The 12210-nt window shown below is 48.2% G+C and overlaps 1 protein-coding gene across 7 annotated transcripts in view; it reads left to right on the top strand.

Annotated features, from left to right (window-relative positions):
- The window catches only part of TPD52 (tumor protein D52), a 100300-nt gene that overhangs the window by 52856 nt on the left and 35234 nt on the right, over window positions 1–12210 (top strand). For 2 of the 7 annotated variants that reach the window (XM_066266370.1, XM_066266369.1), the window contains exon 1: window positions 5787–6252. The exons of 1 other annotated variant lie outside the window; for it this stretch is intronic. In XM_066266370.1, coding sequence (XP_066122467.1) covers window positions 6114–6252 — 139 coding nt within the window. In that variant the 5' untranslated portion in view covers window positions 5787–6113. Of the gene's footprint in view, window positions 1–5785; window positions 6253–12210 lie in introns of those variants that run through there. 4 more of the 7 variants (XM_066266368.1, XM_066266371.1, XM_066266373.1 and 1 more) reach the window with 4 other exon arrangements.

Here is a 12210-nt window from a genome sequence, read left to right as displayed (position 1 = left end):
GAAGTTTTGAGGTTTAGTAGAGAAAATATGGAGGTAAGGGTATATCTACCCTTGTGATTTTCAACTGAATTTTGTATTAAAACTAAGTAGTCTTTCATGTGCATGGTCCATGCTACTCTTTTTGTGTGTGGTTTTGAGTCAAGGTTTGCTTATTGTGGCACTTCGGGGTGGGGAGTGGAGGTGTTAATTAACCCCAGCCTCTGTTCTGTCATGTCCTGACTGTGGACACCTGCCCGTCTATCCTCTGGGAAGGTGTCACCAGTGAAGGGTGAGGGTCAATAAGCTGCTGCTTCAGTGGAAGGTGGAGTGGACCCTTTCAAGCTCTCGGACATGGTGGGAGCTAGGATGGGCCTGCACATCTCTCTAAAGAGCTTTGTTATAGGGGCCTGGCTCACATTAGGTTACGGGGGTTGAGAAGTGCTGAGACCCACAGTCGGCAAGCTGGAGACCCAGGAGAGCTGAGGGTTGGAAAATGCTAATCCAAGGCTAAGTTCAAAGGCCGAAGGCTGATGTCCCAGCTCAAATATAGACAGGCCGAGAGAGTGATTTCTCCCTCCTCACCTTTTTTGTTCAATGCACGTCCTCAACAGAGTGGAGGCCCACCATGTTGGGGGGTGGTACTGTCAGCTTTGCTCAGTCCACCAATTCAAATGTTCATCTCTTCCAGAAAGAACCTCGCAGGCACAACTGCAATGATGTTTAACCTAATATCTGGGCATTTCATGGCCCAGTCAAGTGGATGCAAAAACGAACCATTATATAGGCACTCTCTTGGATTCCTGTTTTCAGTGATTTATGCTTTTGCTGTCCTTTTTTAGGTTGGTGGTTAAATTGTCCTTTATTTGTCACTGTGGTGACACATCCACCGTGTTTGATTGTAGTGGCCTATTGGGTGATGACATCGTCTGTATGCTCTTTGAAGCCCCCCCCCCAAGTGAATTTTTGTACGCATCTTATAGCTTTTACATTTTACATCAGACCATCCCTTAAATATTGTTCAAAATTAGAGACCCTACCCAGACCTATTTGAGTGATGAGTTAATGGGAAGATGAAAACTTAATACTCTGTACAGTCGTTTGTGATCCCTCCATTTCCATTTACAGTAGCAGGAGTCACCTAATGGGTTCTTGTTCTTCTGCGTGCACTTTGCTGGTCAGTAAATGGCTGACCTGGCCAGGGGCGCCCTCTGCTGACAAGCCATGCATAAGCACTTTTCTAGGGTTAGTTGACACTGATTGCTCCTGACCGTTTTCTTTATTTTAGCTAGTTGGTCTCTCTCTCTCTCTCTCTTTCTCTCTCTATTCCGTTATTACACATTTATGGATCATAGAGTACAAAGAGTTTGGCACTTTTTTGTTCATTGACTGTCTCAGGAATATCTTTCCCCATAAAATATATACAATATGCACATCACCATGTTAATGTTTGTGTAATTTTCTATTATATGGATGTTCTGTTTAGCATAATCCACTTTTAGTAGGCATGTGTGCTGTTTTCTTTTCCTCCAATTTGAATCGCACTAGAAAGAGCATCCTTTGTACATATGCCATTCATATGTGACTTACTAAGTTTTGCTTGATGAGTAAGTAGCAATTTGACAGGTAGAAAGAAATATAGGGAGAAGAGGCTCTAGTTTGCAAAAATTCATGTGGCCAAGTTTAAAAGGTGTCCGATAAACAGGAATATAAGATTTGGCTGAAATGTGGTGGGGGCAATGGAGGAAAATGGCTGGAAAGTATGGCTGTTGCCACTGGAATGATAGAATCCGCCGTGAGCCATAAGTGAACAAACAGAAATTTGTTTGTTTATGACTGGGGAACCAGGGTGGCTAGACCATGGGGCTCAGATGTGGCTGCTCCATCCCTTACACGTCTCTGTTTCTTCTTGGGTCCATTCCCAGGCTCAGCACTGAGTCTGTTGCCTATTGACTTGGGCAGAGAAAGCGCCCCTGGTCCCCCTGAACCAGCATCTGACAGCTCAGGTTACAGGGAGTCTCTCTCTCTCCTTGTTCATCCCTTGAACATCAGGGAAGGCCTGTAGATAGCACTGCTTGAGTCAGGTGTCTACCCTTAGGCCAGTCCCTGTAAGCTGGGGTTGAGGAGCCTGCATGGGCCAGGTCTGAGCATAGCCCATGCCTGGGGCCAGGGCACAGGTGGGAACCGTGGTGGACTCCCCTGTGGAGCAGGTGAGGTGGAATTCTGCAAAGAAAAGAGGGTACTGGGTAGGCAAACTGCAGGCATCCTCCATGTCATGGATGTGGGCAAGTCTCTACCAAAAAATTCCAGGTAAGACTGAACTAGGGTGCAGTCAGTGACAAACAGTAAGAGAAAAGGACACAGAAGTCATGGAGTGCAGGTTGGACGGCCAGTGGTGGCAGGGCCATCCTGGAGAGCAGGAAGGCCGGGCCTGCACGGCTCCAGGCAGCCGACTTGGACATAGGGACATTGTGAGAAAGCTGGTGGAGTCAGCCTTGTGCATGTTGAATTTGAACTACGTTTGGAACACCCGTGGGGCCACGTCCAGCAGGACAGAACCAAGTCTTACTTGATGTTTCCTCCTTTGGGTCCACACAAGAAACAGAAAAGGCTGCCACTAGAGCAAAGTCTTCCTCCCTCCCACTTGGCCTGTGGCAGTAACCTGTCCCCGAGTCCTCTCTCTCTTATCTCTCTTAGCCTCCTTCCACCTCAGTGCATCCTATACACCACTTCTAGACTGGTCTTTATAAAACTTTTTTTTTTTTTTGGTGTGTCTGAGCCCAGTCGCACACACAAGTCCCACAGCTCAGGGAGCTGCGCTGCACCCAGGGACCCGTGCTGCACCCAGGGACCCACTCTGAGTCTCTCTCTGTGGCCAGACCTTGCCCTTGGCCTCTGGGGCCCATGGCTGGCAGAACACCTCTTCACAGTGGCTTTGGGCACCTTCAGAGGGGCCCCAGGTGAGGGGGCCTAGGGCTGGAAGGGTGGGCACTGCAGGTGAGCTGGCCAGGGACTGATATTTCTTCTTTGCTCCCAACTGGATGGTAGAAGGTGGTAGGCAGAGGGGATTTACCGGCTGAAAGTCAGCAACAAAAACTGGGAGCAAAGCAGGGTGCCTACACCCTTCTCCTAAAATTAGACAAAAAAAATGTCTGTCACCGGCCCAGGCCCACCCTCCAGGATCAGGATTATTTTGTGGGTCTGATGGCCAACCTGTGTGGAGGGAAGTTGTGAGAACACCCCCCCCCCCCAGTATGTTTTAGATCCACATAAATAATTTTCCCCCTTTCCTGTGGGATGGCCATGGAATGCCATCCAGATATTTTGGTACAGATCAGATTTTTATTCTCTTTGCCAGATGAGAACCAGGCTTGGAGACTCCAGGGGGAGTGAGAGAGACCAGCAAGCCAGAGGGGCTGCAGCCACGGATGTTTCCGTGACGGCGGCTGTTTAACCTGCAGAGGCTCCGCTGCATCTCCACCTGCCTGGCCACTGCTGCGTCCGATCCTCCTAAAACTCTGTGTCCTGTCACTGCCTGGCTCAGATGCCTTCAGTGGCTTTTTTGGGTGCATTTTGTGAAGTATAAATGTTTGTCTCCCGAGGTTTTGAATGGTCTGTGCCCATGCTACATTTCCGGTTTTTTTGTATCTTACAACTCCTTTCTCCTCGGTACCTGAATCCTGAGTCCCCTGAATTTCTGCCATTCCGTTGATGTAGCCTATGCTCTCCCCACATCTGGCCTTCTGTCTGCTTTCCTTATGTGCTAGGCTGTCTTGGCCAGGATCTGACTGGAGATCCGTAGCCAGGAGGCAGAACGTTATGTATGAGTCCTAGGATTATACTAAGCAGGTAGGGTAGTCATTTCAGGTATCACTTAAAATCTCAACCCTTCTATTTATATAGAAGGCTTTCTTCAGTCCCCATTGATCAGAGCCGGAACTGTAGGGGTGGGGTACCGCAGTGGAGACGTAGATCCGATCAGCCAGGGAGGATGCAGGCGCCCAGGGGCCCAGAGGTGTTCCTGCCTGGCTCTTGAAAGGTGAGTGACTTTAGCAAGCAAGAAAAAAGGCGGCATTCCAGGCAGAGGATGTAGCGTGGCCAGCTGCACTGCAAGTCGAGGGCACGGGGTTTTGGAGGGACAGTGACAAGTATGGAAGTGGCTGCAGCTTGGCTTATATGTCAGTGTTGATGTCCCTGTCACAGTTTGGCTGTTCTAATTCATTACCATAGACTGGTGTCTTATAATAGCAGACATGTATTGCTCACAGTGCTGGAATCTGGGAGTCCAAATTCAGGGTGCTGGTCAATCTGATTCCTGGCAAGAGCCCTTTTCCTGGTTGGCCAAAGGCTGTCCTTGTGCCCTCCTGTGGTTGAGAGAGACTTCTAATGCTTGTGGCTGTCAGGGGAAGAGTGGGGATGGAGAAACTCTTTTTCTGCTAGTCAGTCAGTGGCCGGTGCAGAGAGCACTGAGAGGCCAGGGGCCGGGTCCACCACGCTGTGGTCCGAAGACGGGCATGGTGCCTGTCCTGTTGCAGTGAGAGAAAATTGTGGTTCTCAAAAAACCAAACAATTTGTTTCTCCTTCTAATAATAATAATTATTTCAGTACTAAATATGGAATGAACAGCCTTGATAGTTGCCCACATGCGGGTGTCTTTTAGGAGAAAAATACACATTGATTTTGTTGTTGTTGTTGTTTAAAACCAACTTCTTAAAAAGTTTTTTAAAATATAAGATAAAGACTTGTCAGAAATAGAGTACAACATGAGACTAACAGAGGAAAAAATAGGAAATAAGTGACTCTTATGTTGAGGTGGATAAGATTGTCTTGGTACATATGGAGTTTCTATACTGTATGCACAGATTTTTTTTCCCTGAATGCTTAACATATACTACTCACAAAAGTTAGGGAATATCTCAAAGTGAATATGAAGCTGTAAAATATCCCCTAATTTTTATGAGCAGTGTATTTTAAGTTTTCTGTTTGCTTGCAAGTTGGAGGGAGTATATGGAGCTCCGTTCTTCACAGGTGAAGTTGGAAAGGCAGAACGGCTCTTTGTGTTGTGCGGCGACAGACCACGCCCACCTAAGTGGTGGCCCCTTCTTTTACCTCCTTCCCAGTAGATGGACCCTGTGGGAAGGAAGGGTCGGCAGAGAGACTGCTGTAAAGGAAAGGAATCTGGTAACTTAGACATCTTGTTTGACCGGTGGACGGGCCCGTGCTGTGCTGGGCGCACTGAGCAGGGGAAGGGCGCTTTCCCTGGGTGTGCACAGGTCTGCTGTACCTGCGGAGGCGTGGCCTGAGAGAAACAAAGAAGGTGTGGGAAAACTGGGGGCTTGCCTTCAGAGTTGATTCTTTTTTTTACAGTGCATATAACCAAGATAGAGTCCTGCCAAGAGCAGAGAGGAGGTAGCCAGGAGAGAGAGGAGAGATAGATAGATGGGGGGGGGTGCATACAGAAAAAGAGAGAGAGAGAGAAGAGAAGGCAGGCAGGAAGGTAGGTCAGAGAGTGTGCCTTACTAGGTCAGACATTACTTTGGATGAAATGCTAGCAGAGACACAACTTTCATTCTGCAGCCAGTTGTACCCAGAAAGCTGGTCACAGACGCAGGGAGCCTGGCCGTGGAACTGCGCTGTAATCCAGGTGGAGAAAGCATCGCACAGATGGCATTTGCAGATTACTGGCTGGTAATCCTTTGTTGTCCTAGAGGGTTCAGTCTGCCTTGGTGTCGTTTTTGGTCAGCTGACTGATTAAAAAAAAACCCTGGTTATCTCTGACTGTGCCAGTGTGTGGTGTGCTGGAACTGCTGGCACCTGGGGGGGGGGGCGGCGCAGGACCTGTCCCTCCTTTGTTGACCCAAGAAAGCACCACTCCCACCCGCTTGTTCCTTGTTGGCCCCAATGAACAGCAGGTGGGGAGCAGAGCCTTCCTGAGGTTGTGCGGATGAAGTCACTTATTAAACAAGCCTGTGTGACCTGTGGGCGTGAGGCTCCTGTGCCAGGAGGCCGGTCTCTCTACACCTGGGCTGGACTCTGGGGCCAGGCGTGCGGTGCAGTCACAGGCGGTGGTGTGGCCAGAGTGGCCCGCAGCTGAAGGACATCCAGTGGTGACCAAGCCATGCGCCCTGCGTTCTGGAATGGACCTCGGAGAGATGGAGCTTGACGAGGACTACCAGTCCCCATTTGATTTTGCCGCCGGAGTGAACAAAAACTACCTCTACCTGTCTCCCAGTGACCACCCATCTGCCCCCGGATCGCCTGTTCTGCAGAGACTGGGTAACGGCGGGTTTTCTTGAGTTCACTTGGCTGTGGTCAGACCTGGACCCCGCTCGGGCTTTGCCTGGCTTTGAAATTATCAGCAAATTCTTAGTAAAGCTGAACCAGGGCGTTGCCATGTTGAACAAAGCTGTTATAAATTTCAAGCAGAGAGGCAGGTGGCTCATTAAATATGTAGCATGTGTGTGCGTGTCTCTGTGTAAATGTAACGCGTGCATGGAGGTTAGACTTGAAAGGCAGCACTGTTTATAAGAACGTGAGGGCTCTCTTGATCACTCTGCATTCACTGAGCTGACCCGTAATCAAAAAGGGGGTCTCTGAAGGCCTTTGTTCCTGTCACCTATATAATTCATGAAGCCTCCCTCCAGGCCACCAGGTTTTGTCTTTGCTGAGATGACGACCTTCCAGGTCCTGCTTATGGAGGGGGTGCTGGAGTTTGTTCTGGTGTGCTCAGAGCAGCATTCGAAAAGACCCAGGCAAGAGTTATTGTAGAATACCTCAACGGGGCTGTGCCTTTGGTCATTCCTGCCTCCGTGAGTCCAGGAGTGATCTGAAGGCCAGGGCCACCATCAGGAGAGGCCAGGTTGATGACAGCAGGCAGCACGGAGCTGGGCGCAGCCTGAGCCGCCATCCTGGCCAGTGTCTTTCTTTCTTTCTTTTTAAAAGTTTTCTTTTATTAATTTTTAGAGAGGAGAAAGAGTGTGTGTGTGTGTGTGTGTGTGTGTGTGTGTGTGTGAGAGAGAGAGAGAGAGAGAGAGAGAGAGAGAAGGGGGAAGGAGGAGCAGGAAGCATCAACTCCCATATGTGCCTTGACCAGGCAAGACCAGGGTTTTGAACCGGCGACCTCAGTGTTCCAGGTTGATGTTTTATCCACTGCGCCACCACAGGTCAGGCCTGGCCAGTTTCTTCACTTTATGGTTGACATTTGGCAACAGGAAAATGACCTCCTTGGTAATTTGCCAAGGAAGTAAGCAGATTTTCTAGAGGTTCTATTTTTCCTTATAATATTTTGCTCTTTGTAAGCTTAACAAGTGGGTAATGTAGAAAAAAGAAAAGATAAAGGCCACAGGGTGAAACCTAGTTGTCTGTGTCTAGGTTGGGGGTGTGCAGCCTCCCTCTGCGGGGCTAGCGGCAGCCCGTGGCCACCTGTGAGGCACAGTTTGGATTTCCAGAAAGGGAAACTGTGGAAAATACCAGCTTAGAGCTGGTCTCTAGAAGTTGGGGGTGGGTAGGCAGCAGGTGAGTGTCTGCTGGGGCCACCTGGGACCTCTGTCATGAAGGGGGTCCTCTCCTGTTCCAGACCCTTAAGAAGATGATGCCTTCATCCTGACTTCTAGATCCTATGTGCAGGAAGTGCCTTAGGGACACAGAATAGCGGGGAAGCTCAAGCTCTATGACAGAGCTCGAGGGACAAGGGGCCCTGGGAGCTGGAGCCACAGGCACCGAGCTTCAGGTCGAGCTTGGCGCCCACGTACACGGGGCGTGAGGTTCAGGAGTCGTAGTTCTTGTGCATTCGCATCGTGTCTGTCTCCGCCCCTTCCACATTCCCGGGTGCTGTAGTTGCTGCCTACGGATGTTTTCTGCCGACATAGAAGTGGCTGGCGGTAGTGTCAGGTGTGTTCCCAGGCACCTTTCCAACAATTAGTATCCCAGTTCCTAGGAGCAACCTGGAGGAGCCTGGGCTCATGAGATTGAAAACAAAAAATCATGGAACAGCCGGCGACCAACAGAAACTAAGCTCGGGTACTCACTAGCACTTAGATTTAGTGGTTTGCTTCAAATTGGAAAAAAGGAGAGGGAGAGCATTAGAACAAACAGAAACCACCATAAGCAGTCATCCAGTAAGGACACGGCAATTCTCAAATACACAAGTGGATGGGGACCTGGATTAGTCATCCCCAGTCTCTGTTCCTGGGGCCCCTTAGGGCACAGATAGCCTGCCATCTGTTTGAGCATCAGATGAGGTATGGGTACTGGACGGAGTGAACCCTGTGTCTTTTGGTGAGCTGGTTCTCTTTGTGTCTGTGGGGGAGCTCTCAGGACGGGTACACCATCAATCCATTTAAAAGCTCATGTGGCTTTTGGCCACTGCACATTTTCTTAATCAGCATATAAGTAGTGCTCCCAAAAAAAGGACCATTGTTCAAAGGACTCCTGCTCAGAAAGGTTGGGAACACTGATCTGAAACACATATTCTTTGATGTTTATCCAAAATGCCATCGTGGGGCCAATGAGTAAATAATGAGATTTAATCTATGGGCAGAGTGTTCCTGAGAAGCAGTTTGTATATAGGTTAGGAGGACGGCCAGGGGCCGAAGCAGAGAGAGGTCTTTATCAGGCTTGGACAGCCTGCCCACGTCAGAAATGCTTCGGACTTCTTGACACCCAGCCCTCATCCCATGCTAATGTCAATGGCCGCAGCCAAACTTACCCTTCCTATGTGTGATGTACTCTGGGATTTTAAACTGTTCTCTGGATCCTTTTGAAAACGCTCATTTGGTCCAGCTCAATGGGTTGCACAGCGCATACTTTGAGAAACACTGATTTCTGGTGAGTTTCAGAACCTGGAATATGAGTTCCCCTAGGGATATCAGTCTTTGTTGCTCACTGCTTTCCCCCGGCACCTGGAATAGTGCTTGCATCTGTGGGTCAATAGATATTTGTTGACTGGTGGGTGGATGGATAGATGATGTGACACTCCAGCCCATTTTACAGATGTGAACATTGAGGCCAAGAGAGGTGTTGTGAAGTCCTCACATCACAAAGCTCAAACCAGTGATGGTTTTTGTGGGGTTTTTTTTCCTTTGGTTCTATTTTGGCCTCTGTGGTGAAGGATAGTATTGAGCAGGTTACTCATTTAAGGCATAACCTTTTCTTTGGTCATGGGTCGTATTGGGGGTAGTGGATGACTTGTTGATTCTTTACGTGCTGCGTGGGCCTGAGCATTCTCTGTCCAGTCTGCAGTGGCCACTCAGCACAGGTGTGTCTAAGGATGGTAGCCAGGGTCCTCGGTACCATTTCCTCTGTTGTTCTGTCATCACCTACATGGATAATTTTCCAAATGATAGGTCCGTGGGATCCCTCTTCCTTTGAAGAGTTTTCTGGTATACAGAGGGATGCAGCCCTGGATTATAAAAAACCAAAACTAAACAAAAAAGCTTGGTTTATTTCCAGTGATTTCAGGAAAAAGGAGCCATTATAAAATCTGACATTTTGGTTTTATGCAGTCATATTAAAACCTAAAAGCACTGATAAAATGAGATGGACATTCCTTAGCTCAGAGTCCTCCTTGTGGTTCTGTTTTGTTACCCTTCGCTCTGTATCATTCATTCTCACTTGGCGTTTAGGGAAACGGTGATCGCTTCTTAAAAGGTTTTCATGATTTTAAAGGTCTTAAGTAGAAAACATATCTGTGGTTTACTAAGTAACAATCAGAGCAGAATTTAAAAATGTAGACCTTCCCCCATATTTCTAGAAAGGAAATTTAAGGATAGAAGTGACTTTTCCTCTGGGGACCCCCTAATCTCTACATGGCTGACCTTTGCCCCTCTTTTGTGGGGTGCCCCATTAGGAACTTGACCCTTGATTAGGGTTGTGGGGAATGAAGGGCCTGAAGTCACTGACTGAAGATTTGTTCCTCTTTCTATTTATTGTTTTTAAGATGAAGGAGACTTACGGGTCCATTTGGGAATATCTAGAGGAGGCCAGTCCAGCCTTTGAGAAGACTGTGTTCTACCTTGGCGATCTCCTCTTCCTGCCCCCTCTGTCTGTGAGGTGACATTGGGGAGGGCCCTGCTGTCAGAGCTGTGTCTTGGAGCGGGTCTGGGTCTCCGGCTCCCTTCCGGTCACGCCTTGGTGCTGCGGGCCTCCCCGAGCCCTGACTGCACAGGAGAAGTCCTGGGTCCTTGGGTCTTTCTCAGGTGGATTGGGTCAGGGTCCCTCGGTTTTCCTGTTCCTTGCTGCCTCCACTACAGTGACTCATTTTTCTCTCCTGTGGTTTCCCTGGTCTCACCATGGGGGAGGGGGACATACATGGGAACATGACAGCCTCAAGAAATCCGAAGTTTTCATGGCTTGTGTGGCTGACTCTCTTTTCTGAAGAGAATTGGTGTCAAACAGGTGGTATCAGACGCTCTCTTGCCTAAGTTCATGGCTTTTACCTGGGGCAGTTTTGTTGTTCACCCCTTCCCCATTTTGGGTATTTGGCCACTTCAGGAGCTGATATTGAGGTGACTCTGGTGATCAGAGCTGGCTATAGGGACTGCCACAGACCCCGAGTGGATAGGTGCCACATGGGACCAGGCACGGGACAGCCCTCGCACAACAAATTTCCTGTTTAAAATGTTCTCATGCTGTGGTTGAGAAGCCCTGTCTTAGGTGGGTCCTTGTATGTATTTAGGGCCATCTAAGAAGAACCACGTGGGTGTGGGGCCCTTTACATATCCCCCCTCAGAATCTCCTGGGATTCCGTTACATCTGAGACAAAGGGGGAGGGAGCCTAAGCACAGACCTAGAAGGTGAAACAGATCTTTACCTTGTGATCTTTTTGGATGTTACTGATAAAGATAGTTTGAACTGTAAGTTTTAGCTCCTTTTGTATCTCTAGGTTTAAAAGAGGGAGTGCACATTTTTTCTTGTTTGTGCTTAAATACAACAGTCCCTGGAAAATAAGGTTTCTTTGTCCTCCTCTGGCCTCAAAACCATTGTTGCCTTTTCAAAGGCTAGCAGAGCAAAATACAGTTTTGTGGCCAGAAAAGCTCCTGGACCTGGGCTAGAACTCTGCCCGACTAGCATGTTCACTGTGGGGCATGGTGACACTGATCTCCCTTCTGTCTGTCACATGGGCCCCGCCCATGATAACGGAGGTGATTGTACAACACTGTGAGTGTAATTAGTGACCCTGAATTGTACGCTTAAAAATGCCAGACCAGCAGGGTGCACTTGGCTCTGCACACTTTCTCAGTAACATGAAGGTTACATTTGGAGTAGTCCATTCCAAATGTAACAGTCTTTGGATGGGTTTTGAGACAGAGGTTGTATGTTTGTTTGTTTTTTTCTTTTTAGAAAGGTGATATTTTATGTATTTAAAATAGGAACCCCTTGCTTGGTGAAAGCAGTGAAGTGAGAATGAAATCTGTGGAATTAAAAAGCTAGAGATGGAAGGTAGGTAATGAGAAACCCTGAGTGTGGCTGACACTCTGCAGGAGGTCCCCCACGGCTGAAGATGCAGGACTGGAGCTGGGGTCCTGGGTTGCCCAGCCTCTCAGGCCTGTCCCCAGGGTGATAAACTTCACATGTAGGGCTATGCCCAGAGCAGGGCCTGGGTCATGGAGTCCGGAAAACCCTCCAAAGGCGGGAGACACTTCAGCCCAATTTATGGAAATGAATGGGACCTGGAGATAAGCAGGGAGTTTCAGGAAAAGAAAATAACACGCTTGAAGATGTGAAAAAGGGAGCATGTTTTGGGGGTGATTGTACAACACTGTGAGTGTAACTAGTGACCCTGAATTGTACGCTTAAAAATACTAAAGGTGGTTAGATATTTAAAAATCACCATAAAAATATCAAATGGGCAAAAATGTATGGGAGGTAGTTTATGGCAGTGGTCCCCAACCGTTTTTGGGCCACGGACCAGTTTAATGTCAGAAAATATTTTCACAGACCGGCCTTTAGGGTGGGACGGATAAATGTATCACGTGACTGAGACAAGCGGCAAGAGTGAGTCTTAGACGGATGTAACAGAGGGAAACTGGTCCTTTTTAAAAAATAAGACATCGTTCAGACTTAAATATAAATAAAACGGAAATAATGTAAGTTATTTATTCTTTCTCTGCGGACCAGTACCAAATGGCCCACAGACCGGTACTGGTCCGTGGCCTGGGGGTTGGGGACCACTGGTTTATGGTATTTTATGTTTTGAGTTAATACATTCCTTAAAAAACCAATGTACATCTTGGT

This window comes from Saccopteryx bilineata, chromosome 3, assembly GCF_036850765.1.
Source record: "Saccopteryx bilineata isolate mSacBil1 chromosome 3, mSacBil1_pri_phased_curated, whole genome shotgun sequence".
Classification (NCBI taxonomy): domain Eukaryota; kingdom Metazoa; phylum Chordata; class Mammalia; order Chiroptera; family Emballonuridae; genus Saccopteryx; species Saccopteryx bilineata.
Note: the sequence above shows the minus strand (reverse complement) of the source record. Positions and strands in the feature narration are given on the sequence as shown.